The sequence below is a fragment of the Stomoxys calcitrans genome, chromosome 4, assembly GCF_963082655.1.
Source record: "Stomoxys calcitrans chromosome 4, idStoCalc2.1, whole genome shotgun sequence".
NCBI classification, from domain to species: domain Eukaryota; kingdom Metazoa; phylum Arthropoda; class Insecta; order Diptera; family Muscidae; genus Stomoxys; species Stomoxys calcitrans.
Genome location: NC_081555.1, coordinates 60,995,704 through 61,020,404, shown reverse-complemented (window position 1 = coordinate 61,020,404; position 24,701 = coordinate 60,995,704). Strand labels below are relative to the sequence as shown.

Below are 24,701 nucleotides of genomic sequence, written 5' to 3'. Positions count from 1 at the left end.
AAGAATTGATATTCTAATTAGTCTTGGATCAATGTTATCAAGACCTATAGCATTTACCTTGACTGATCTTAGACTATGTAAAAACTTTGTGCGATACATATCTAAACTCAAAACTGCAATAAACATCTGCGCTCTCCGGAAGCCTGTTAGTGTCTTGGTAAAAAGTAGAGTCTATATCTAAGGTCGGAATTTTAATAAAAGTTTCATTCAATTCGTTTATATCACCATGGTTATTAGGAATTGCCATGGATTTTCCAATTCCGATGTCGTTTATAACTCTCCTCTTGTCTTTCGTGTTTAACGCCGAATAATATTTGGATGAATAATATCGTAATTTTGTATCAATAATGAGTGCATTAACTTTATTTCTTACCGTGCGGAATTCCTAATGAAGTTCAGGCGTTTTAAAATGTTTCCACCTGGAAAAGGCTAGGTCCCTGTTTGAATAAAATACCTAATAGTGGAATTAAACCAAAGCTTAGTATCCGATTTCTTCATCTTAGTCCGAATGGGGACTGTTGCATCATAGATACGTCCAATGTTATCTTGAAGAAAGCTTAATTTCGCATCGACAGATATGAGATCAAATATCCCATTCCAATAGACTTCCTGAATCCTTCCATCTAAGGCAGAATAGTCAACATTTTTGAAGTCGCGGTACGAAAGCATCTCCAGTCTTTGACACAATGGAATTGTAAGCCACATAATTCAAATCATGTCTTGAGAAACAAGGGGGAGATATTTGGTCATATAGTGGGGTTTCTAGAATTGGTAGGGGAGAGACCCAGTGCCAACTTATTGTCCGTCAATTGGAAATCTACAAGAATATTGGAATTAAAGTCCCCAGCTATAATAACATCGTTATATCCCAATGTTATGATCTCTAAGACGTTATGATTATGTAGATACAACCGATTAAAATATTTTCCAATTAGATAAAAGCTCCACGAACATATATTCTGTTCGATTCTCAGGATTGGATTTAATTCGGAATTTGCCTCTTAACGTGTTATTTGCAAATATGGCAACATCACCCCCACGACATTCTCTATCAGATCTGACTTCAGTATATCCATCCAAGTTTATCAAGCTACCTGGTATTGCAGTGTGTAACCAAGTCTCTGAGAGACACATTATGTCAATTTCCGCATATGAACACATGAACACTCCGTTAACGAACAGCGTGGACACTTCTTGTCATATCAATGAGTGTTATACAGTACAAGTATAAGCTTAATGATAAGAGATCTCTTTTTATTGCTGGGTACGCATGGCAGGCCGCAGAGCGACCCAGCTTATTAGAAAAGTTAACACGACTAATAAATACCTCATTGATAAATACTCCATAAGTTCGCCAGCACTAGGAAAGTTAAACCGCCGCTAATCAATTTTTTTTTTTGATATTCTCGCCGGGATTTAAATCCAGACATTCAACGCCAACGGCGCACATACTATTAGAAAGAGAGACGGTGGATAATACCACTTTATTTGCCTTTCGACTCTCCGATACCACCACCCAGACATCGGAGAGAGTGCAACGGCTGGTGAGGAAGACAAAACAGACAGGAGATGAGGTACTTATAGGGTGCGATGCGAACTCTCACCACATTTCGTAGGGTAAAACCAACATTAATAAGAGGAGCCAAGACCTGGCAGAGATCTTGAATACTATACCTTTGTAAATAGGATTAGGGAGGAGTTTTTAGATGTGACAAGATGTTCTAATCGATAAGGTTTAGAATTGGAGATTCTTCATGGAGCATGTCAGACCATCGCTACATTAAGCTTAGAATAGCACGGCCAGCGCCGAATCCGATAGGCTTCCGGAATAAGTTGAAAACCAACTGGACTAAATTCGGAAGGCTACTCAGAAGATGGCATTTTCCACAGGATACGATGAGACTCACGGAGACACTGGAATCTTGGAATAATGACGTTGATGGAAGGTTTATCATAACGGAATTCATGGTGCAGGAATCCTTGAGGAGCTTCAAACAATTTAAATCACCTGGACCTGATAGGATATTTCCGGTGTTATCTCAAAAGAAGGCAGACTATCTGGTCAATATCTTCACAGCGTGCCTGCGACTTGCATATACTTCGAAAGCCTGACAGGATGCAAGGATGGTGTCTATAAACAAGCCCGGCAGGTCAAGTTATGGGACGCCAAGGTGGGAAGGTGGATAAATTGTGGATCCCATGACATAAATATAAGGGAGAAAGTGGCACGCCACAGGGGGCATTTTATCGCCACTCCTATGGGTGACCACCATAATTAAGATTGCTGACTGAGGAGGGTTAAGGTTAAGGTTCCTTAAGAGTTAAGGATCCGAGCCATCTATGCAGATGGATCGAAAGGGTCCTGCAAATGGCATATGAAAGGGCTAGACCTTGAGGTCTCAATGTTAACCCAGAAAGACCAAATCTGCTTGTTCACGATGAAGACAAAGGTGGGCCAATTTAACACACTATCTTTCGATATCTGACAAGGTCAAATACTTAGGAGTGATCTTGCACAGAGAACTGAATTGAAAGTGCCTTATCCAGGAGCATACCGAGAAGTCTTACTGACGTTGGGCACTATGTAGACGGGCCGTAGGCTCCAAATGGGACCTGAATCCGAGGATAGTCCACTGGCTATACAGGAGCGTGATTAGACCAATACTTATTTACGCCTCTGTAGTTAGACATAGACTGCTATGCAGAAAAAGTGCAACATAAGGACCATACAACAGGTTCAGAAAACATGTTGTCTTGGCATAGGCGAAGCGATGAGGACCTAGCCCACTAGGGCACTGGAGACTATTTTAGATATCCGAGCCATTGACATACAGATTAAATGTGAGGCAGCCATTGCAGCAATGAGACATAAGACGATAGGAGAATGGATACAGAATAGGAGCGGGTCATACCATCGCGGTATAATCGAGTCGATAGGAAACCTGGAATGGAAGAGGTTTCCGATCGGATACCGGAGACGACACTTGAGGACGAGTGCGAGGCACTGCTGCCAGCGGCACAGTCTTGGATTGACGGAACCCTAGTGTTGCCATCTGGAAGATCATGTTACACGTATGGATCAAAGCTAGAGAACAGAGTGGGCCTTGGAGTCTACATTGAGAACCCAGGGACTGAGATCTGTTTTAGACTGCCTTACCATAATACGGTCCTGCAGGCGGTGATCCGGATGATCACGGAATGCGTGAGGTGGTGTGGTTTTAACGCGAGGACGTCAATTGTGAAAATCTTTACGGACAATTAAGGCCAATTAAAACCAGGACGGTAAAATCATGAACAGTCTTAGAGTGTAAGAAAGAGATTAACGCCTTCTCTGAGAATGGCACGATCCGCATTGTTTGGGTGTCGGGTCATAGTGGAGCACTGTGGAACATCGAAACGGTCGGCAGGACGACGAAAATCCCATGGGGAGTCCCGGATTGTGAGAAAACGAGGCTATCACTGAAAGAAAACAAGCAGCAGCTCAGTAAAGCTTTCGGTATCATAACAGGACACATAGAACTAAGAGCTCACTTATGAAAACCGGTGCGGCAAGTGATAGCATGTGTAGGGCATGCAGAGAACATGATGATGCATTGGAGCATTTCCTAAAAGACCACGGCACTTAGGTGGGGACACAATACCAGACATAACGTGGTGTGAGAAATTTTAAAAATTTCGTTTTTGAGGTTACTTTTTTAGTATTTAGAACGCACAACAAGCCGATTACAGGCTTAGGTGTATGTTCATAATGGCATGGGGCTGAATAATATTCGCACCTCTTTTCAACCTAATCTTACCTAACCCCACCCTAACTTTGGTAACTTAACTTATACAGGCCGCAAATACCAATTTGTTCGATAGAATATCGGGATTTACAACACGCCAGCTCGCGCGTTTTGGCAAGAACTCCACCAATAGAGTTATAACAATGAATCTAACACCAGACACAGATTGTTTAGTTCTTTAGTTAGACTTTTCAGCAGTAAGCCTGCTACTCTGAAATTGCAGTACTACTGCTGCAATAGCAGAACAGCAGAAAAAATATCTACTAATATTGAGCAGACAGTGTTTATTGTTTTCAGCAAACTTTTTTCTAAGAGTGTATGCTTCAGCACCGTAGAACAAAAGTTACAACGCTGTCAATCATCCGATAGTCAGAGAAAAAGCAAATATAAGGGAAATGCGGTTTGGAGGAGTCAGATGCTTGCCATGTTAGATTATCGATGTAGTTGGAACTTAGTTGGATTTCTATAATAACCCTGGACAATCAGGCAATCAGAAAAATACGCGTGCTTAAGTTCTTCTCAGTGTAAACCTACACAGAAAAAAATAACTCTAAGAAAGAACCAACTACAAAATTTGTATGTGAAACAGTTAATTCTCAACGAATTTTAGTATTGAATGCAAGACATTAATTTTTGCAGTAGGTTTGTATAGACTTGACAGACAAAATAGTTGACAACTTGTGGATTTTCAAATTCTTTTGTTGAGTCAGTTGTTAAAAAACGCATACTACCAAGTAATACCTGACTACCATACCATTCATGATTTGCAGGTCAATAAAATTCGACTTAAAAAAATATATAGCTGCGTATTAAAAAAATATTTAAAAGTGGTTTTACATGTTTACAATTTAATTTAATTGAGCAGCCTCTAGCCTACCAACAGCATTTTGTTGATGATGAAATACTTCAATAAGCATGCTTATTGAATTATTTCATCATCAACAAATTGATGTTGGTAGGCTAGAGGCTGCGTGCACGACTACCAAATGACAACTAGAGTTCAAATCTGCGCGGCTGCAAAATTAATAAAATTGTTTTTTGTATAATAGAGAGTGACGGGGAAAACCCGAGAGCAGCAGTAAATAAACGAGAGCAAGCAGCGCGAGCCGAACCAAGAAAATAAACCAACCACCAATACATACACCGAAGCTCTGCATCAAAGCAAGCACATGTGTGGGTTAGTTATAACGATTTTTTATTTTGCTTATGAGTATTATTGTTGCTGTTATATGTTGGCTTGCAGTGCGAGTGCCTTGCATTGGCAAATTTTTACTATGGGTCATTGAGATTCAAAATAAATTATTTAAGAAAATGTGTCGTATTTTTTCGACAAAAGTTGATGTTTTTAAAAATTATGTTTATCTGAGTATAATTCACTGTCCCAAATTTCCTTAATTGCGAATTTTAAATGAGTCTTTAATGGATTCAATACATTAAATCGGGAGAGCCGTCTATAAATTGGACCATATTCGAATGCTGAGTGGTGCGACGCAACTCAATTTTCCGAATTACAGCGACATCGGGTGGTAAATGCGAACCTTTTGGGCCAAAAAATTTATCTAGAGATCGAAATATGGCAAGTTTATTCAAATTTGGACTACGCCTTCTATTTTATACTCACACCAGAGTATGAAGATATACCAATCTAGTCATTCCGTTTCCAACACAACGGAATGTTATGTATGTGGAAAAATATTGTAATACAAAACTCACAACACCTAATGCAATACAAATATGCCAAAATAAGGATTTCGTCATAATACAAAAATGACAAATTCAAATATTCTAATACAAATATAATGAAATCGTAATACAAATATGGATAAATTGGAATTAAGTTTTTTGTCAATATTTGGCCATTGTTCCTTATAATGCTCTATTTTTCAAACAAAATAGCCCACTGAGGCCAACTGGGAAATAGAAAGCGCTTATGGGAAATATCAAGTAGTCCCTGCTTTTAAAAATCTAAAAAATGTTGCATCCAAAATAGCAAAAGACGCAAGATATTGATATTTTTCGCCAAGATTTGGCCATTTTTCCTTATGATACTCTATTTTTCGGACAAAATGGCCCACTGTGGCCAACTGAGAAATAGTGACCTTAAAGAACGTCTGGAAATGTTAAAAAGGTCATGCCTTTTAAGAATCAAAAAAAAATTGGCACCCAATTTGGAAACACAAGATAATGAAAGTTTTCGCCAATATTTGGTCGAACGAAATCGACCAATGTGGCCAACTGGGAAATAGTGCCCTGAAAGAGCTTATAGAAAATATCAAGTAGTCCATGGCATTAAAGAATCTAAACAATTTGGCACCCAACAGCGTTGGGACTGCGCACGCTTCAAGATTAAGTGGGCAACACTCCAAGATCGAGGGAATAGTGGCTATGGAACTTTAACTTTACGCCTGTCTTGCACTGGCACGAATAACGTCCACTTTAGATGCTTATTTATTTGAGAACCAGTTTAAAGAAACTAGAAGCTATTTCCCTTCTACTGTTTATGTGGGTCTGATTAGTGAGTCTGATTACACACTGCCACTTCCATCTAAACTAACCTATGTATATAAGGAAATATATAGCGTCAATTGATTTAAACCAATATTTGGACTGTTTCATAAAGTTATAAAAAGTATAAATTTGCTTAAATCAATATACATAAGTTCTATTGTAGATGATATTTATTTCTCAAATATTTTTTCCTTCTCTCATATACCTCATCTAAGTCTACCTTAAAGCCTTCCATAAAATTCCTCCAACAACACTGCTTTTGTTTGAGTACAGTACAAGGTACAGCTATATATACATACTTATGTATGTACACAACAATAAGCACACACTAGCCCAGGCAGGCACACGATGAACAACCTGCTTTAGTGTCATTTACCTCTACTGCCTCCTTTATGTGTAGAAGTTAGAAAAAAAAAAACAAAAATTTTCCGTCCGCCCTCCTTCGTGTCACGCCTCTACTAAAACATTTTTGTGAATATCTCTTAAGCATCCCCCGTGAACAGGTGTTTGTATTTCCTTTTACATTTTGTCATCGCAAAGTTGACATGAAGCAGTTAAGAGTTATCCTTGATTGGAATTTCTTTTGAATTATTATTTTTTTCGGAAGAATAGAAAATGTTGTTGGGTTTTAATGTTCTATTTCGAATGCGAATGTAGGCATGTAGGTATGTAGGTTTACTCAGTCATTCCATAAGGGTGTAAGATCCAATTGAAGAAAATAATTTTGTGATCGTATAGATATTCGAAGTTGACTTGGCGATGTCCGTTCGTGAGTCTTTCGAAAGCATGTTTCCTCTCCAATAAATAAAACTAACCACTCCTACTTGAGGCGACTTGGTTAACATGCCCGCCATTGACGCTGAACGCTTGGGATCAAATCTCGGCGAGAATATCAGAAAAAACATTAAACGGCGATTATCCCCTAGTAGTGCTAGTGACACTTGTGAGGCATATATTTAGGTTATCAGCTGTGTCACTATGCGGCAAGCCGTTCGAACTGGCCCATAAAAAGGAGTTCGCTTATCAATGAGCTTAAACTTGTTTCGAGCAGCACTCATTGAAATCAAAAAGTATTCCCGCTGTTCCTTAATGGAATGGAATGCACATGGGTAAATTTGCATTGCAAACCCCTCTACTTATGAAGAACGGGTGCGACTGTAAATGTGACCAGCATGTTTGTATATTGGAAATGTTGTCCAATGCTGAGAAATATTTATGACGATTTGGCTAATTTTACATTTATGCTGTCGGTTTTAATCATTAATCAAAGCTTTAAAGGTAATGAATTGGAAGTAAGTTTTGATAAAGACAAGTTGTTAAGGTGTAAAGGTGTTAATGTTGTTAACCGTAGATGGGCTTTATTGGAATTTATCTACATGTAGCTCATATATGGACCGATCTTAAGCGCTCTGAAGACGTATTCCCACATCCATTAACGATGAATTTGGAAACGTTGAGTTATATTAGCCCTGTTCCATATTTATGCTAAATCGAGATTTTGAAAAAGTACCCACCTAAACCTATCAATCGAGTTGATCGTATGAGATCACAAATTGGTATTTTATACATGATTATTGTTTTATACATGATTACGTATGCCAAGGTCAGGCAGGTCCACTTTTCCATAAAACTCCCGGAAGGCTCAGAAAAGTGATTTGTTTTCGACCTTCCATTATCACATGTAGCACTTCGATACAGACGCCATTTAAAGAAAACTCCTGATTTGGCGCCGTCACAAGGTTCGCGAAAGATCCATGGTACATTCTTTTTCTGAAAGTTAAAAAAAATCAAGTTTGGGTAAAGCTACTACGCCAGAGGAATAGGGTTTGCAGTTTTCAGGCCAAGATTTTGATGGCTCTTTCGATGTATTGGAGATCATCGGAGTTCAGAGTTAAGCACCTCCGCCTATGACGCTGATCGACTAGGTTCGAGTTCTGACGAGAACATCAGAAAAAAAATTTTCAGCGGTGGTCATTAAAAACTACGCCGCACTATGGGCGGAAATGGCCATGTGACTAAAATTCGATAAAACCTACAAAAGTGCTCCGATTTTGATGAAATTTTAAACTATTGCAGACGACATATTGTATTTCCATACATATATACTGATATCAGACATACTGTAGTGGCACAGGGTGCCATACATGGTGTCAAAAATAGACCATTTTTAGCATCGTTTAAATTATAGGTCTTATAACTTTTGACGTACAAGACCAAATTGCATGATTTTTTTCTTGTATCGAAAAAACTCATCTAGATAAAACAAATTAAGTAAAACTTAATGCCTTATCGGACGCAACAGTGATGAGGCAGGGAGATGGTGGAGCATACCTGGCATCACTTTATCTGCCTTTCGACTCTCCGGAACCGCCATGAGGTACGAATAGGGTGCGATGCGAACTCTCACCATATTTCGTGAGGTAGTAGCAACATTAATAAGCGGGGCTTTTCTGTGACCAGGTCGATAGCGTCAATGACGCCGCCAATATGAAAAAGTTTCTCTCAAAAACCCATGTCCAAACTGAAACGTCATGGACGACTTGGGAGAGAGATCAGAAACAACGGAGGACACGTTGAGGCTTTTGATTAAAACGCATTTCCACAGGATACTAAGGGACTCACGGAGACACCGGAATCTTGGAATAATCAGGTTGATCGAAGGTCTATTATTGCGAAATTTATGGTGAAAGAACGCATTGTGGATACCATGATTAAGTGTAGGTCATCCAGCGAACTGCTTAAATGCAAACAGCATGCCCATGTCAAGGAAAGGGTTCTGCATAAAATATAAGAATACTTCGATGTCAAGACGTACTCATTGGCGGTTTGCATTGACAACAGACAACATGTTGATTTGGCATAGGCGGAGCGATGAGGATCACACCTACTAGGGAACTAGAGACTTTTCTAGGTATCCGACCCATTGACATAAAGTTTTAATGTGAGGTTGCCACTGCGGCTATGAGACTATGACGATGAGATCAGCTTACCATCACGGTATAATCGAGGCGATAGGAAACCTGGAATGGAAGAGGTTTCCGATCGGATACCGGAGACGACAATTGAGGTCGAGTGCGAGGCACTGCTGCGAGCGGCACAATCTTGGACTGGCGGAACCCTTGTATTGCCATCTGGAAGATCATGTTACACGGATGGATCAAAGCTAGAGGACAAAGCGGGCCTGGATGTCTACATTGAGAGCCCAGGGACTGAGATCTGCTTTAGGCTGCCTGACCATAATACGATCCTGCAGGCGGAGATACGGGCGATCACGGAATGCGTGAAGTAGTGTGGTGCTAACGCGAGGACGTCGAGTGTGAACATCTTTACCGACATTATAATTGCTATAAGGGCAATTACAACCAGGACGGTAAGGTCACGAACAGTCTTGCACTGTAAGAAGGAGATTAACGCCTACTCTGAGGATGGCAAAATACGAATCGTTTGGGTGCCGGGCCATAACGGAGTAAGGAGAAATGAAAGGGCAGACGATTTGGCGATGAAGGCCAAAGGACTGCCGTCAATAAACATGGTTAACCCGAAGCCTTTCGGGTCGACGCAGTCCCGAGTTAAGGGAGGGGGCCACGAATGGGCATGCAACCCTGTGGAACAGCGAAACGGTCGGAAGGACGGCGAAAATCCTATGGGGGGATCCAAATCGTGAGAAGACGAGGATATTACTGAAAGGAAGTAAGAAGGAGGTCAGTATAGCTATAGCTATCATAACGGGACACATAGGACTACGAGCTCAATTATGTAAAATCGGTGCGGCAAGTGATAGCATGTGTAGGGCATGCGGGGAAGATGATGAGACGTTGGATCATTTCCTTTGTCATTGACCGGCTTTCGCGTCTAGCAGATATCGGCACTTTGGTGGAGACACAATACCAGGCATGAGCCAACTTATGGGAGTGGTATTGAAAACAATTTAGGATTTTGTAAGTAGCACGGAATTCCCAACTTAAATTTTCTTTTTGGAGATTACTTTATAGTTTTTAGAGCGCACAACAAGCTGATTACTGGCTTAGGTGTATGTCCATAGTGGCATGGGGCGGATTAATATCTGCACCCTCTTTTCAACCTAACACAACCTAACCTATCACGAGTTACAGGAAAATTCTTGCGGAATGAAGTAACAAAACGTCCGCTCCACTCAGCGTTTCAAACAAGAATATGTTACTATTAGAGAGCTTACAAAATTTCGCTTAAATCAGACCATCCATTTCCGAGATCTGTACCGAAAAATGTAGTACCCTATTATCACCACGGGAAAATTTCAAAACAATTGGTTCGACCGTTTTTGAGTCTTCAAGGTTCACACAAACAAACACAAATTGATTTTTATATATAAGAGATGCGCTAAATGGGTAAAGGATGTGGTGTATGCAAGCTAGAAAGTAATCCTGGCTCGAGATGTTAAGCTCGACGAAAATAGTTTCCCGTAGAACCAAGTGAACCCAAAACAATTTGGAGCATTCACGAACAAGAGGGTAAACAACCAGCCGGAACCTAAATAGGCAATTGCACAAATGAATGAATCGAATGAAATAACATCTGATGAAGATGATGGCGAAAATTCAGTTGAAGAAAACGACACAATATAGGACAGAGGCAGCCAAAGAAAAAGACAATTTCCAATGAAAATTATGGCCTTTATAACTGGACATGAGGCGAATGTGGTTCAAAACAATATATTGCAACGAAATCTCCAATAGAGATGATACCGATATTTGGATGCGGGTTGCCATAAAGGAACTAAACGGCCCTTTAAAGCATTTTACTGGTATGAATATGAGAATTGTAGTAATGGAGAATTGAGCACATCGCAAGAGGCAAGTATTTCCAAAATTCTGATTAAGTTTGGGGTGACAGTTTGTAATCCTGTAAAGTCTCCCATGGGGAAAGGCTCGCATTTACAGAGACAGCTCTCCAACAAGTTAAACTATCCATACCTCCTTAACTGTAGACGAAGGCATAGTACATTATGATAGTAGTACTCTTTCTACAGAGTCCAAAATTATGCTAATCGCTCCAACCTTGAGGGTTGGTTGTTGTTGTTGCTGTAGCAGTTATTGTGTTCTATCTTTCGTCTGCTTGATTCCGTTGAGTGTCAAAACCCAGGAACTCTGCGACTAAGATGGGGTGCGTCCACAGAGATCTGGGTCTGAGTCGAGTGGGTCTGGCCGGGCAGTTAAACAGGTGACGTGTATCGTGCGGTACCTGGTTACAATCGGGACCACGTCGGCATTAATCCTAGCTCTGTAGGAGTTGAGGCGGCTGCATCTGCCGGAACGTAATTGAGCCAGAACTACTCCGGTTTGCCGAGGGAGGTCGATTTCTTCAAGTTCAATGGGAGGCGATAGTTCTCCAAGCACTAAATTCACCCGGTAGCCATTTACCGCATCTGCTATGGTGTCTGCATGAATGTTGTTTAGATCTGCTTGATATGCCGCTTGATCTAGAGAGGTTCTCTCTTGTAGCGCTGAACCTCACGCTGTAGATCATGTAGATCTACCTTAAGGCTTCTGGGCGGTGGATATCTATCCACAAGATGATGATTTGGATGGTCTCTGCGATAACAGCCCAAAAGGTATTGCTTAGACAGCATGTAGTTTTGTCTTCGCACTGGTAGGATCTTTGTCTCCTGATGGAGGTGGTCCACATGAGAGCTGAGGAGTTCGGAGGGCAGCATTCTGACAGATCTGAATATTATTCCACTGCGTGTCACAAAGTTGACGACAATCCCATGGCAGCCGGTTGTACGCACCGGATTGGCCCGATGGAATCCTCATCGGCAAGGGCTGCCGCCTCAGTGTACGTGTTCGTCTTTTTTTCGTCATGGGAGAGGCACATCCCGAAGTGCCTTGCCAGGCCAGTGCTGGGAAGTGTATCGCCAGGCCAGTGCCGGGAAGTGTACCGTTCATGCAGTTAAACTGCAACGGACTTCGTGGCAAGATCGATGAGATCGTGGACTTTATGAGTCGGAATTGCTTTGTACGTGGTCAACAAGGTTTCTTTGTCTGCACCCCAAGTGCTGCCAGCAAGTGACTTGAGGACCTTGTTTCTACTTTTGACTTTATCGCAGATTGCTGTGGCATGTGGGGAGAATGTCTAAGAGCTGTCAAATTTGGCGCCAAGTATTTTGGGACACTTGATGGTCGGAATCAGTTCTCCATCGACTATCACAGTCAGCTCAGTATTCACCTCACGTGTATTTGTAGTGAACAATGTGGCTGAAGAATTGGTGGCGGATTCAGATTTCTTGCAGCGAAATATAAGGTAAGCTCGTTGAGGTAGACGTTCAACCTATCGCAGATGTCATCAATGGGTGGGGGCCTGATGCCATGATCGTACAATCGTCCGCATATGATACGATCTCTATGCAGTCTGGAGGGGGTGGAATGGAGGATATATAGAGGGTAAACAGTGCCGGAGATATCACACCACCTTGGGGAACTCCCTGTTTCACTCTACGGTGTTTCGACTTCCTATCCCTAAAGAACACAAATGACTGGCGACCACACAGATAATTCGCGACCCATCGTTTCAGGCCTGGCTGGAGGGACGTGTTGGCGATGTCATCAAATAATTGGCATGGGTGACCGTGTCGAATGCCTTCAATAGATCCAGTGCCACGAGGCCGTCTTATCACATGGCCTGGGCTGATTGAAGCCACAGCAAATGTGTGCGGTGATGGCGTGCAAAGCTGTTGTTTTACTGTGCAGTCTCCGAAATCCATGTTGATGCTCGGCGAATAAAAAATTCTCCAACGAGGCTCGGGAGGAGTAATGCTTCAAGCGTTTTTGCCACTGGTGAGAGAAGGGAAATCGGTCTGTACGACTCCCCCAAACTCGGGTCTTTTCCAGGCTTCAGTAGCGGGAGCACTCTGCCCAGTTTCCAGACATCGGGAACTATAAGAGTGTTCAATGACAGGTTGAGGACAGTGGTAAGGTACTCGACTCCAGGTGAATCCAGATTCTTCAACATCAATGTAGAGATTCCGTCGGGGCCCAACGCCTTAGATGATTTGGCGCCACGGATGACATTTGTAACTTCGCCCACGGTAAATTGTGATGGCATCGGCTCGGAGATCACGAATACGGCGAATTGCTCTCCTCCTTGCCCTGTCTCTCTCGGGATGCACAATAAATTGACGGTTGAACAACCTGGCGCATCTCTTCGGACCCGTCACAGTTATTTCGCCAAAAGTGACTGAGGTCCTGTCATCCCGTCTACCGGGGTTTGAGAGTGTCTTAACAGTAGACCAAAGTTTGCCTGCACCGGTGCCTAAGTTACATTGCTCCAAGTGTTCCAGCCACAAATTCCGCTTATGTTCGTTGACTACCCTGTTTATTTCCAGATTCAGCACGCTGATTCTGGGGTTTGCGGGGTCCATAGCACGAATCCCATCACGCTCATCTGCGAGTACCACTGCTTGCGCCGGGAAATTGGGCCGCACTTGGGGTATTCGACCAGCTGGTATAAAACGAGCGGCCGGTCGATGGTGAGAATTATGGGGAGGTGGTCTGACCCCAAAGAGATGACGGCTTGCCAGGATACGTCACTCAGGAGATCAGGGGATGCAAAGGAGATGTCTGGCGAGTTAATCCTAGTGGAGGCATCCTCATTCACCGTGCAAAGCGTGGAGCTTTCAAGCTGCTCTGCCAAGGCTATGCCACGCTGGTCGTTACCTTGGGGAGAATGCCATGAAGTGTGATGCGCATTAAAGCCCCCTTGAACCAGACGATTATGGCCAGATAGCAACCCAATTATAGCGGGGTTGTAAGCCTGGCCATTAATCGGAGCACAGCTTCCAACCGGCGGTATGTACACGTTGTATAGCTCTATCTCGGCAGTACCGGACCTAACTGCTATTCCCATGCATTTCATGTTGGGGTCACTAGCGCCATGCGCAGGCGAGATAGGTCTATATTGCACGGAATAATGTAACACGAAGGCCAATCCCCCACCACCAACTCCTTGAGCGATCCTTACGTAGCACATTGTAACTGTGACAACTGTGCATGCTGCAGGTGTCGGTCAGCTTTGTCTCCTGGATCGCTGCGACCAATGCTCTTCCGACTCATGAAGTCCACAATCTCATCGATCTTGCCACGAAGTACGTTGCAGTTTAACTGTAAAAACGATACACTTCCCGGCTCTAGCCTGGCAATATTTGGGCTGGGATGCTGCCGTTACCTAAATTGCTGTACAGGAGAGGTCGGGGGTCACATAGTCCGACGACGAGGACGCAGGAGACGACGACGCTTGTGACCCACTGCTGGCTATGTTCGCACAGCACCTCGCGACATAACCAGTATGACTATACTCCCATAGTGAAGTGAGGACAGAGCAAGATCGCAAATGTACCCACCCCATGCACCGGTTACACCTCACCGACACCGACCGATGATGGAGGCGGTTCTGGCAAACCGAACAGAACCAGGGTCCGGGGTTCTTTTCAATCCCGGCACGGACCAGAAGCGTCCGGAGAAGGCACTCCGGGATGTGCCTCTCCCATGACGAAAAAAGACGAACACGTACACTGAGGCGGCAGCCCTTGCCGATGAGGATTCCATCGGGTCAATCCGGTGCGTACAACCGGCTGCCATGGGATTGTATGAGACGGAGACGAGGAAAGTGGTCAACTGTGTCCTCATCTTCAAATGTCTAGAATTTTTTTTACCGCTCAGCTCAACAGATTAAAAGTTTTGTATTTTTATCTAATTTTTTTCTCGTTTGACCAACTTTGCGTCGGTGGTACAAAATATACATACATTCACATATGTATCTTTAATAGACCGAAAAGTTTTTTGGTTAGCTTAATGGCAGTTTACATTTAGCTAACAATTTATTAAAAATGTGTTCCATTTCTTCCGACTACACTGCACCGAGAGATCTTCGGGCAGAACTTGTTTGTTTTCTCACATAGGGTGTAGCCCGCCTTCAAATATCTCTCCATAGTTGTTAAAAAAATGCATTTTAATTTCAACTTACCACTTGTTTCATTTGTTCCACTCTGAGATCCTAATTGTTGTTGTGATGATTGCTGTGCCTGTTGCTGCTGTTGTTGGTGATGGATGTTTGTTGAACAGAACGCACTTCCACCCAGGCCAGCCGACAGTGGAGGCTGGGTTGATATTGGTGTCCCACCAGCTGTGGAAACCCCAGGAACATTTTGTGGGTAACCACTATTGGCACGATATGTTGGAGGCGGTGATCCTGCCTCACAATGTCCGGGTGGTGGTCCATAATGCGATGAAGGTAGTGGATGACTCGCACCTGCATAGTGATGCGGTGGTGGCGGCATGCCATGGTGTTCAGCACCAGCCTGCTGATATTGATGATGGGCATGAACATGGGCATATTGATGCTGATGATGGACACTGCCGCCGTGAGGTGACATGTGATGGGCATGATATGCAGCTGCTGCTGCAGCTGCAGCTGCCGTATAGGAGGGTGGTGGTGCACCATGATGTTCCATGGGCCCTTGTTCGGTATGGATACCCAGATCGGCTGGATTATATAGGCCGGCAGCAGCATTAAGCGTATCGGATAAGGAAGACGCAGACGTTTGTGATGTGGTAGTGGTGGGTGGTGGAGAGACAATAGGAGTTCCTAGAACAGAATTAAAGAAGAGGTGTAATATACGTAAATGTTTATGTTAAGTGCTTTGGAAGCCCAGTTGGTAGTGAGCTTGTGGGTTTGATTCCCTCCAGAGTCTTGGCCTGTGGCTGCTGACTGTCATTATTATCTTAAGATGCTACAAGACGATATGAATTTCTCATATGACGTGTCCATTCTGTATTCTTATAACTATCACTATGTGTGCCAAATACGAATAAGGCAGATAAGGCAAACAGCATGTATTGTTTGTTATATGTATTGCTAGCTGGCCCGGTAGGCTTCGCTTCACCCTAAAAAGTTTATTAAACAATAAATGTTTCTATAAATATGTACCAAAATATATTCAATAGCTTAGAAGTCCCACGGGCCCTTCCTACAAAAACCTTGTATATTTGATTCGTTTTTTGGTAGGACAGCCCGCCTGGGACATGACGCCACTTTTTGACATCAAATTCTTATTCTATTCCCAAATACCTTTTATTTGAGTTCCATATTGTCCCGACCGGTCTAGATATCCGTTTGGGTGTGGTTTTTTGGGCGAAACGAATATTAGGAACCAAGTGTTTGGGGTGTTTCAAATAACTCCCATACTGAATGAGCGGGCCTATTTAGAACTTAAATGGAAGGACTTTGGGAGTAATCTGATATCCGAATTTAGGTACATGTATCTGGGAGTACAAATTCCTCCAACGAACATCAAGGCAGATCGAGACAATATGGGACTCAACTATCTATGAAGACAAGTGTCTGGGGCACAAAATCCTTCTAACGGGCGCAAATGAAAGGTATTTGAAAGTAGTGTACCAATATTAGAGACCAAGTGTCTGAGGTCCTCCGGGACCATGTAGGACTTAAATGAAAATCTGATATCAGAATTTGGGTACAAGTATCTGAGACACAAAACATCTGTAACGAGCATTCAGGCAGATCAAGACAATATGGGAATCAAGTATCTGGGGCCCAAAATCCCTCTAACGAACATTCAGGCCGATCTGTGCAATGTGGGACTCAAATTAGGGGACTTTAGGAAGCATCAGTGGCAGTGGGACATTTAATCTATTGTATCAGATATAGTATGTATTTAAACAATACATAGATAAAGTAATGTAGATCCGAGAAAGGCCCATGGCTCTGGGATATTACTTCATAGCATTTAAAGAAACATTTAATTTTAAAAAGCCACTGTAGCTTGCAGGGTGCTAGAAAGATGGAAGGCTATCATTTGACTTACCTTCAGTACCGCCTGCTGTAGCACCCGGCGGCAACATACTCGACAGAGCACTCAATGGAGTATAGGATTTGGGTGGTGGTTCTACCGAGCCCGGCCTTAGTAAACGTTCCTCGGTAACACTCGATTGAACGCGATATTGCATTTTACAATAAGCTTCCTGACCAGCACCGGCACTGGAATTGACATAGACTCCGGTTATGGTAACATCGGTATCTTGCACAATGACCACACTGGACGATGTTGGACGACTGGAGTCTTTGGCCTCTTTTGTGCTGCTTGTTGTGGTACTACTACCCGAAGAACTCGAGGTGGTTGTGGTAGTAATGTCGGTGTTTGTCTCTTTGGTATCTTTGGAATACTTGGAATCATTGCTTTCCTCACATATGCTGGAGGGTTTTTCGGCTTTGGTGGGTGTTGGGGGAGCATGAGGTTTTGGCTCGACGGCAACTGAAAGTTTTGGTGTTGTGGCGGAGTCTGTAACTGTGGCGGAGGATGATGATGCGCTGCTGCTGGTGACATCACACGCATTAGTAGAGCTTGTTGGAGCACAAGGGGTTTCCGTTTCCGTGGAGTTAGTTGTGACAGCAGCGGGGGATGTTGAAATGGTTGTGGTTGAATGCGTGCTGGAAGATACTGAAGAAGTAATTGTTAGTGTGGTTGTAGTAGCAGTTACGGCGGTTGAGAGTGGTGTTGCCACAGCAGTGGACTTTGCTGGTTTGGGTTCTTTGGCAGTGGCTTTGGTTTCTTTGACCTTCTTATTCGTAGTCTTTTGTTCATCCTCATAGGTCTCATAGCCACTCAAATGTCCCAGGTTTCTGTCCAAATGTCTCTCCACCTCATAAGTGGCGGCCACAATGGCACTGGCATTAAGACTGGCCATTCTTTTACGGGCCAATATGCCCTTATAATCCCCTATAAGTTCTTCCTTGAGGGTTCGCTTTCGTTTTTTGGGAGGCTTTTTCGATTCGTTAAGCTTGAGTTTTAGTGTCTTTTCCTTTTCATTATCCTCCTTATCGGAAGATTCGGAATTGGCCTCATCATCCGTAGAGCCTGTGGCCAATTTGACCACCTTCTTGAGGGGTTTCTTAATTTTAGTATATTTACGCTTAACTTTAATGGGTTGGTCCTCCTTGGGCTTGTCCTCAGCCTCTCGTTTTTCTTTGTTCTTTAACTGTTGCTGCTTTTCCTTTTCTAACTCTCTTTCACGCTTGGCTTGTAATTTCTTTTGCAGTTTCTTCTTTTTAATCCTCATTTGCTCGATCTCGTCCAATTCACTGTCACTTTCGAATTCCCAATACTTGCCAAAGCCTCGACCACCTGCATCGTTTCGCTGTTCACGTTTCAATTCACACACTGGCTCTTCGATGCGTTCTTCTTCGGTTTCGTCCTTGGCCGGGAGATCTTCGATTCTGAGAGGGTCTTCAACTTTTTTGTCCTTCTTGGTTTTTGACGGTTTCTCGTCGGTTTTCGATGTAATGGGACACTCTTTGGCTTTCTCTTTTTCTTTATCTTTGCCATTATCCTTGTCTTTGTGTTTGAACTCATCCTTCCTATCTTTCTCCTCATCACTGACATCTAGGGTTCTTATCTTGGGTGGAAGAAGCGTTGCCTTGGAAAGACCCAACTCATAGGCAGTGCGTGATTCATTCTCGTAAAGGCATTGGACCTTTGCCAAAGCATTGAGAGAAGCCATGCGATGTCGTTTCTGGCTGAAGATAATCAAATTTTTACCATCATCAGAATCACTGCTCCCAGAGGAGCGAACTTTGACTGCTGCTTTTTGTGCCTTGCCCCCTTTGGATTTCTCGAGTTTTTTGGCGATTTTGGGTTTTAAAGTTTTTGGGGTTTTGAGATTCTTTAATGTAATGCATTTCTTGGTGAGATTCAATTTTTGCATCATCTTAGTTGGCTTTGACGGATTTTTGTTTGGTGGTAGTTTTTTCTTGGAACTTTCCTCGCTACTTTCGTCACTTGAATTCTTTTCGGCATCCAATATTTCTCCTCCCACCTTTTGATTGGCGGTACCTGGAACTTCCAATGGCGCTTCCACTACTTTTTTTGCAGTTTCTAGATCTTGTATTTTCTCTTTCGAGGTTGAGGATGAGGTCTTCATAAGAATGGCGAACTTTTCTACATCCTTTTCCCTTGGTTCCTCCGATGTTTCACTTGATGTTGTGAGAATTTCTTCTTTTTTGGCCTTTTCCTTGGCAGAGGGGTATTTTGCTGCCTCTTTCTTAGGCGTTTGAGTTTTTTTTACAATTGACTTATCTTCTTCTTCGGAAAATTCTCTTAAATTCTTCAATGTAGGCAATTCCATTTTAATATTCTCTTCATCCTCAGAACCCGACTTGAAATCGTATATATCATTGGGATCTCCTGGTTTTGTTTCCATTTTGGTATTTGCCACAACAAAGGCTTTGGAAGAGTACTGACCCTTTTTAGTAGACGGTTTAACAATCTTGGGCTTTATTGGATTTACTTTATATTTGGGTTGTAATCTCTGTTTTACAGTGGCAACTTTTTTCGACTCCTTGGCCGGCACATGTTTAGGGCTCAATGATTTAATTACCTCTTGAGTTCTTTGCTCTACATTATCAATGGGTTCCTTGGGGTATAATGTAATGTCATTAGCTGGGCTTTGGGTTGGTTGCGTCTCCGATTTGCCTCTCGCAATTTCTTCTATTTCCATTTGTACAACTTCAGTATTTGAGTCTATTATTATTTTAAGTATTTCCTCCTTCTCCTCAAACAATTGTCCTTCTTCTTTGTCTAATTTATTGCACTTTGTTTCGCTGGCCTGTTCGTCCTTCGTAGACTCTTTGGCAGTGAAAGAGTTCTTAGGAGAGTGGGGAGCATGCTGCAAGCTCCTATTCTCTGGGGTTTTCGGTCTCTCTAGTTTCATCTCTTCGTTATTATTTGACTTATTTTCTTGTTTCTCCTCTTCGTTAAGGACATTCTTATGTTTCGGTGATAACTCATTTCTTGTTGAAGTTTCTGCTTCGTCTGGAGATACTTTGAAGCTGCTTCCTGCTTTCCTCTCCATCTCAGTTTTGTTATCTTCTTCTTCTACTACTTCCTGCTCTTTGTCTTTGTTCAAGGGAAGCTCCTTTAAGTCTTCCTGCATAACTTTACAGTCCTTTTCTTCAGACTTTTCTTGAGACTTGCCTTTGTTAGCAGAAGCTTTCTTTTGCTTCTGGCCGCTCTCCATTCTTGCTTTCTTTGCGGCTATTTTCTTCTTTGTTTCTATCAAAGACAATTTTTCTTCTTCTTTTACTAAAGTATCGGGCTTAGTCTGCATGTTACCCAGATCCTCAGCATCATCACATTTCTCTTTCGTTTTTCCTTCTTCGCTTTCCTTTGTGTCTTTTGTCACACTATCTTTTGTCACATTCTCTTCATTCGTGTCTTGTGAACTACGGATTTTCATTCCTTCCCTATCCTTTAAATTTTCTTTTGGTTTCTCGTTGCCACTTTTAACTGTCACTTTACGTTTATCCTCCTCATTACCTTTAGTCCTTTTAATTGGCTTAGACGTTGTCAATGTGGCAATGACCTTTACAGCAGCTGCACGAGATTTTGTCTTAACATTCTCCGATATTGATGACTTCATGCCTAACTCTTGTATACTTTGCTCTTTGGGCAGGAGATTATCAAAACCGCTGATCTTGATATCAAGATTTTTCAACATTTTACTGATTGCCTTGTTCTTGCCATCCTTTTTATCCTGTACTCTGTTGGCATCGCAGCTGGAGTTGCTTGAGTTGGAACTGCCGGTCTCTTCCTTTGCCTCTTTACGTTTCGAATCCTCTTTGACTGCCAATTTGCTATTTTCACTATCTTGGTCTTCAGCTGAAGCCCATTTTGCATTTTCCCTCGATGAGGTTCGGGTTGTTCCTTTATTCTCCTCAATTTTCTCTTTGCAAGGCGACCCAGCTGGTGTTTCCCTGGTTGCTGTCTTGGCCGACTTTTTAGCCGGAGATGTTGCGGTTTCTCCTGTCTTTTTTGAGGGTGATACAGCAGACCCTGCTGTAGATGCTGAGAGGCGGTCCGATGAAGTGGTCTTTGATCCTGGCCTTCTGGCAGCTGTTGACAGACTGGCAATACCACCGACAGCGTGACGTTGTTTTTTGGCTAATGTTGATGCTGCGCTTGGACGTTGCTGTCGCTCAGCAACAGATAAACGCCTTTTCGGTCCCATCCCCCTAAAAATGAATAATGAAAAATAATGTTAGACGAGTAACGAACAAAAGAACAAATCAAGCAAAAATAGGAAATGTCCGTGAAGATAAAATTAACTTTAACTAGCAGAGACACAAACCAATTCAATTTTCAGCGTAATGTTAACACGTTAAGAGAGCTCTGTTATAAAGTTAACAGCAAATATTTATTAATAATAAAAAAACGATTTTAGCCACAAATTCCGCAAAAGAAAACAATAAAAGCCCAAAATATATCACAAACGCTTCAAATTTGCCAAAAAATATTAAAATTATGTAAATATTTATCATTATCACATAAATAAACAAACTTTTCTCACGATTGCTATTCTAGATAAAGATGAGCCCACTGCGGCGGACTGAAAAATCGTGCGTCAATCACCGCTTCGGGGCTTCCGAGAAATGCTTTAACCAACCCTCAGTGTATTGAAGAAAAAAAGGTATTGGCCATATCAGAGAAGTTTCACTTTAGAGAAAGATGAGCCTACTGTGGCGGACTGAAGAATAGTGCGTCAATAACCGCATGGGGATTTATTACGTGGACCAATAGCTCCCCAGAACTGCTATAACCGACACCCAAAGTATTGAAGTAAAAAAGATATTGGCCATTTTCGATTGTATTAGCCATATCAGAGAAGTTTCACTTTAGAGAAAGATGAGCCTACTGTGGCGGACTGAAAAATAGTGCGTCAGTAACCGCTTAGGGATTTATTACGTGGACCAAGAGCTTTCCAGAAATGCTCTAACCGACACCCAAAGTATTGAAGGAAAAAAGATATTGACAATTTTCGATTGTATTGGCCATATCAGAGAAATTTCACTTAAGAGAAAGATGAACACTCAAAAGTCGTTGGGCAACTTAATCAATTTGACAAAGGTGTTGTTGTTGTTGTAGCAGTTTATTGTGTTCTATCTTTCGTCTGCTTGATTCTGTTGAGTGTCAAAACCCAGGAACTCTGCGACTAAGATGGGGTGCGTCCACAGGGATCTGGGTCTGAGTCGAGTGGGTCTGGCCGGGCAGTTAAACAGGTGACGTGTATCGTGCGGTCCCTGGTTACAATCGGGACATACATCTTGCACGTCGGCATCAATCCTAGCTCTGTGGGAATAGAGGCGGCTGCATCTGCCGGAACATAATTGAGCCAGAACCACTCTGGTTTGCCGGGGGAGGTCGATTTCTTCAGGTGCAATGGGAGGCGGTCGTTCTCCAAGGACTACATTCACCCGGTAGCCAAAGGTGTTGATGAAGATACGTGCCAGTCAAAATGTTTCTGAAAATAGCACACTCTTGCAAAATTTTTATATGTAAGTTCTTTGCTAAGCTACTTGAATGACTTGAATATAAAGCATTGAATTTAAATGATATCGAGCTCGAAAATGTTCGAAAAACCGCGAAAAGAAAATATTTTAAAAAATCACCCGATTTTCGAAAGTAATAAACTACAGCGTCTCTTTTTGCCGCCTTAAAAAATTGAAATCTTTTTCAAAAATCGCGCGGTTTCTGAAAATATTTTTCGTCTTCGGCACTTTCAATAAATAAAAAAAATCCTGAAAATATTCTTCGCCTCTTTCTGCCACATTCAAAATATTATTGGCTGCGACGCTTTCTGTATCTTAGAAAATCCTGTCTTAAAAAAGCACTAGTTTCAATGTTTATTATTGCTGTTTCAGTTTACTCTCAAGTTTGTTGAACCCTCTGCGAAATTCCACCCCAAATTGTTTTATACGTTTGCACACAAATTTGCACTGTACACAACAACAAACTATTTGGGGTGATCATGCAAACGTCGCGGTCTTTTTGCATGATGATGTTTGGGGTGAGATTGTATTATAAAAATAAAAATTCAAAAAAATTCTTAAACGTAATTTGACCCCAATTTTATATTGGGCGTAAATTGAATTCTGCAAAAGCAACTCAAATTTGGGGTTTGTTTTCAATTTGGAAGATTGCTTGGGTAACATGTTTTGGGTTCGTGTGTGTTGCCGATACTAGAATGTCCGTAAATATAAATTTGAATATAACTCAGTCAAGACACAAACCAGACATTTTAACAGAGCTATATTAAGTGATTAACAGAGAACTGTTAAGTAATTTTCTTTTAAATTTGAAATAAAAAAAATAATTTTTAGCATTTTCTCACCTAATATTTTCTAAAATCACTTGCAAAAGAATTTATCTACAACTATAAAATGCTTAATAATAACCAAACCCGCAAATATTTTTTGAAGACCTATATGACCCATTTTTAAAGCTGCATTGCAGCAAACTCATCATAGATAGGTCATACAAACTTATACCAGGATTAGCCCCTACCAAGAGCTTCTAAAATCAAAGGCCCCATATTCATAATATTTCAGATCGGAAAAATTTCGCCCCAAAAGTTATATTTAAATTTAACATAATGGCCCATTGTGCTGGACTAGTCATACATAGGTGATACAAACTAATACCAGAATTAGCTCCTACCAGGAGCATTTAGCATTAGAATCAGAAGTCCCCATATTCAAATTATATTTCAGATCAGAGAAATTTCGCCCCAAAAGTTATATTTGAATTTAACATAATGGCCCACTCTGCTGGACTGCTCATAGATGGGTGATACAAACTAATACCAGAATTAACCCCTACCAAGAGCTCCTAGAATCAGAAGTCCCCATATTTAAATTATATTTCAGATCAGAGAAATTTCGCCCCAAAAGATATGTTTGAATTTAACATAATGACCCACTCTGCTGGATTGGTCATAGATAGGTGATACAAACTAACACAGAATTAGCCCCTATCAAGAGCTTTTAGAATCAGAAGGCCCCATATTCAAATGTATTCATGTACTTATTAAAGTTAATATAAGCTTAATAGTGTAGAAACATTTAGAATTGGCTACAAAGTCTATCAGCTAAAAAAAATTTAATCATCAATATAAATCTTTGCAAATGTCATATTGGTAAATATTGTCTATTCACAGGAAGAAGCACAATTTTCTAGTGTCTCAGTTTTAGTTCTCATGATAAGGTAATTCAAAAAAATTTTTTAATTGATTTATTATATTCTGTATTATTGAATTTTGTCTTAAGGAAAGGTTTCATTGAGATTTTAACTTTAGACAACATTTCATTAAAATTGTCTTTAGAGAAAATATTCTTCTAATTTCATTGCGTTTTGCCTCAAGACCAGAATTAAATTCGTATTTTACAGTAACACTCAGTTCCAAACTTTAAAAATTTGTTTTTTTAATATTTTCTTTAGTGAAACATGCCGTTTAAGCACATAAATGACAACATAGTTATAAAACAGGTTTTAGCGACCAGTGTAAACATTCTATGAGGATGTAA

The 24,701-nt window shown here is 41.6% G+C and overlaps 1 protein-coding gene across 1 annotated transcript in view; it reads right to left on the bottom strand.

The window, feature by feature from the left end:
• The window catches only part of LOC106090172 (axoneme-associated protein mst101(2)), a 503,361-nt gene that overhangs the window by 453,439 nt on the left and 25,221 nt on the right, over positions 1-24,701 (bottom strand). The window contains exons 3-4 of the mRNA XM_059366674.1: positions 17,152-21,353; positions 15,291-15,911 (exon numbers count right to left, since the gene is read on the bottom strand). Of these exons, the coding sequence (XP_059222657.1) occupies positions 15,291-15,911; positions 17,152-21,353 (4,823 nt within the window). The remainder of the gene's footprint in view (positions 1-15,290; positions 15,912-17,151; positions 21,354-24,701) is intronic.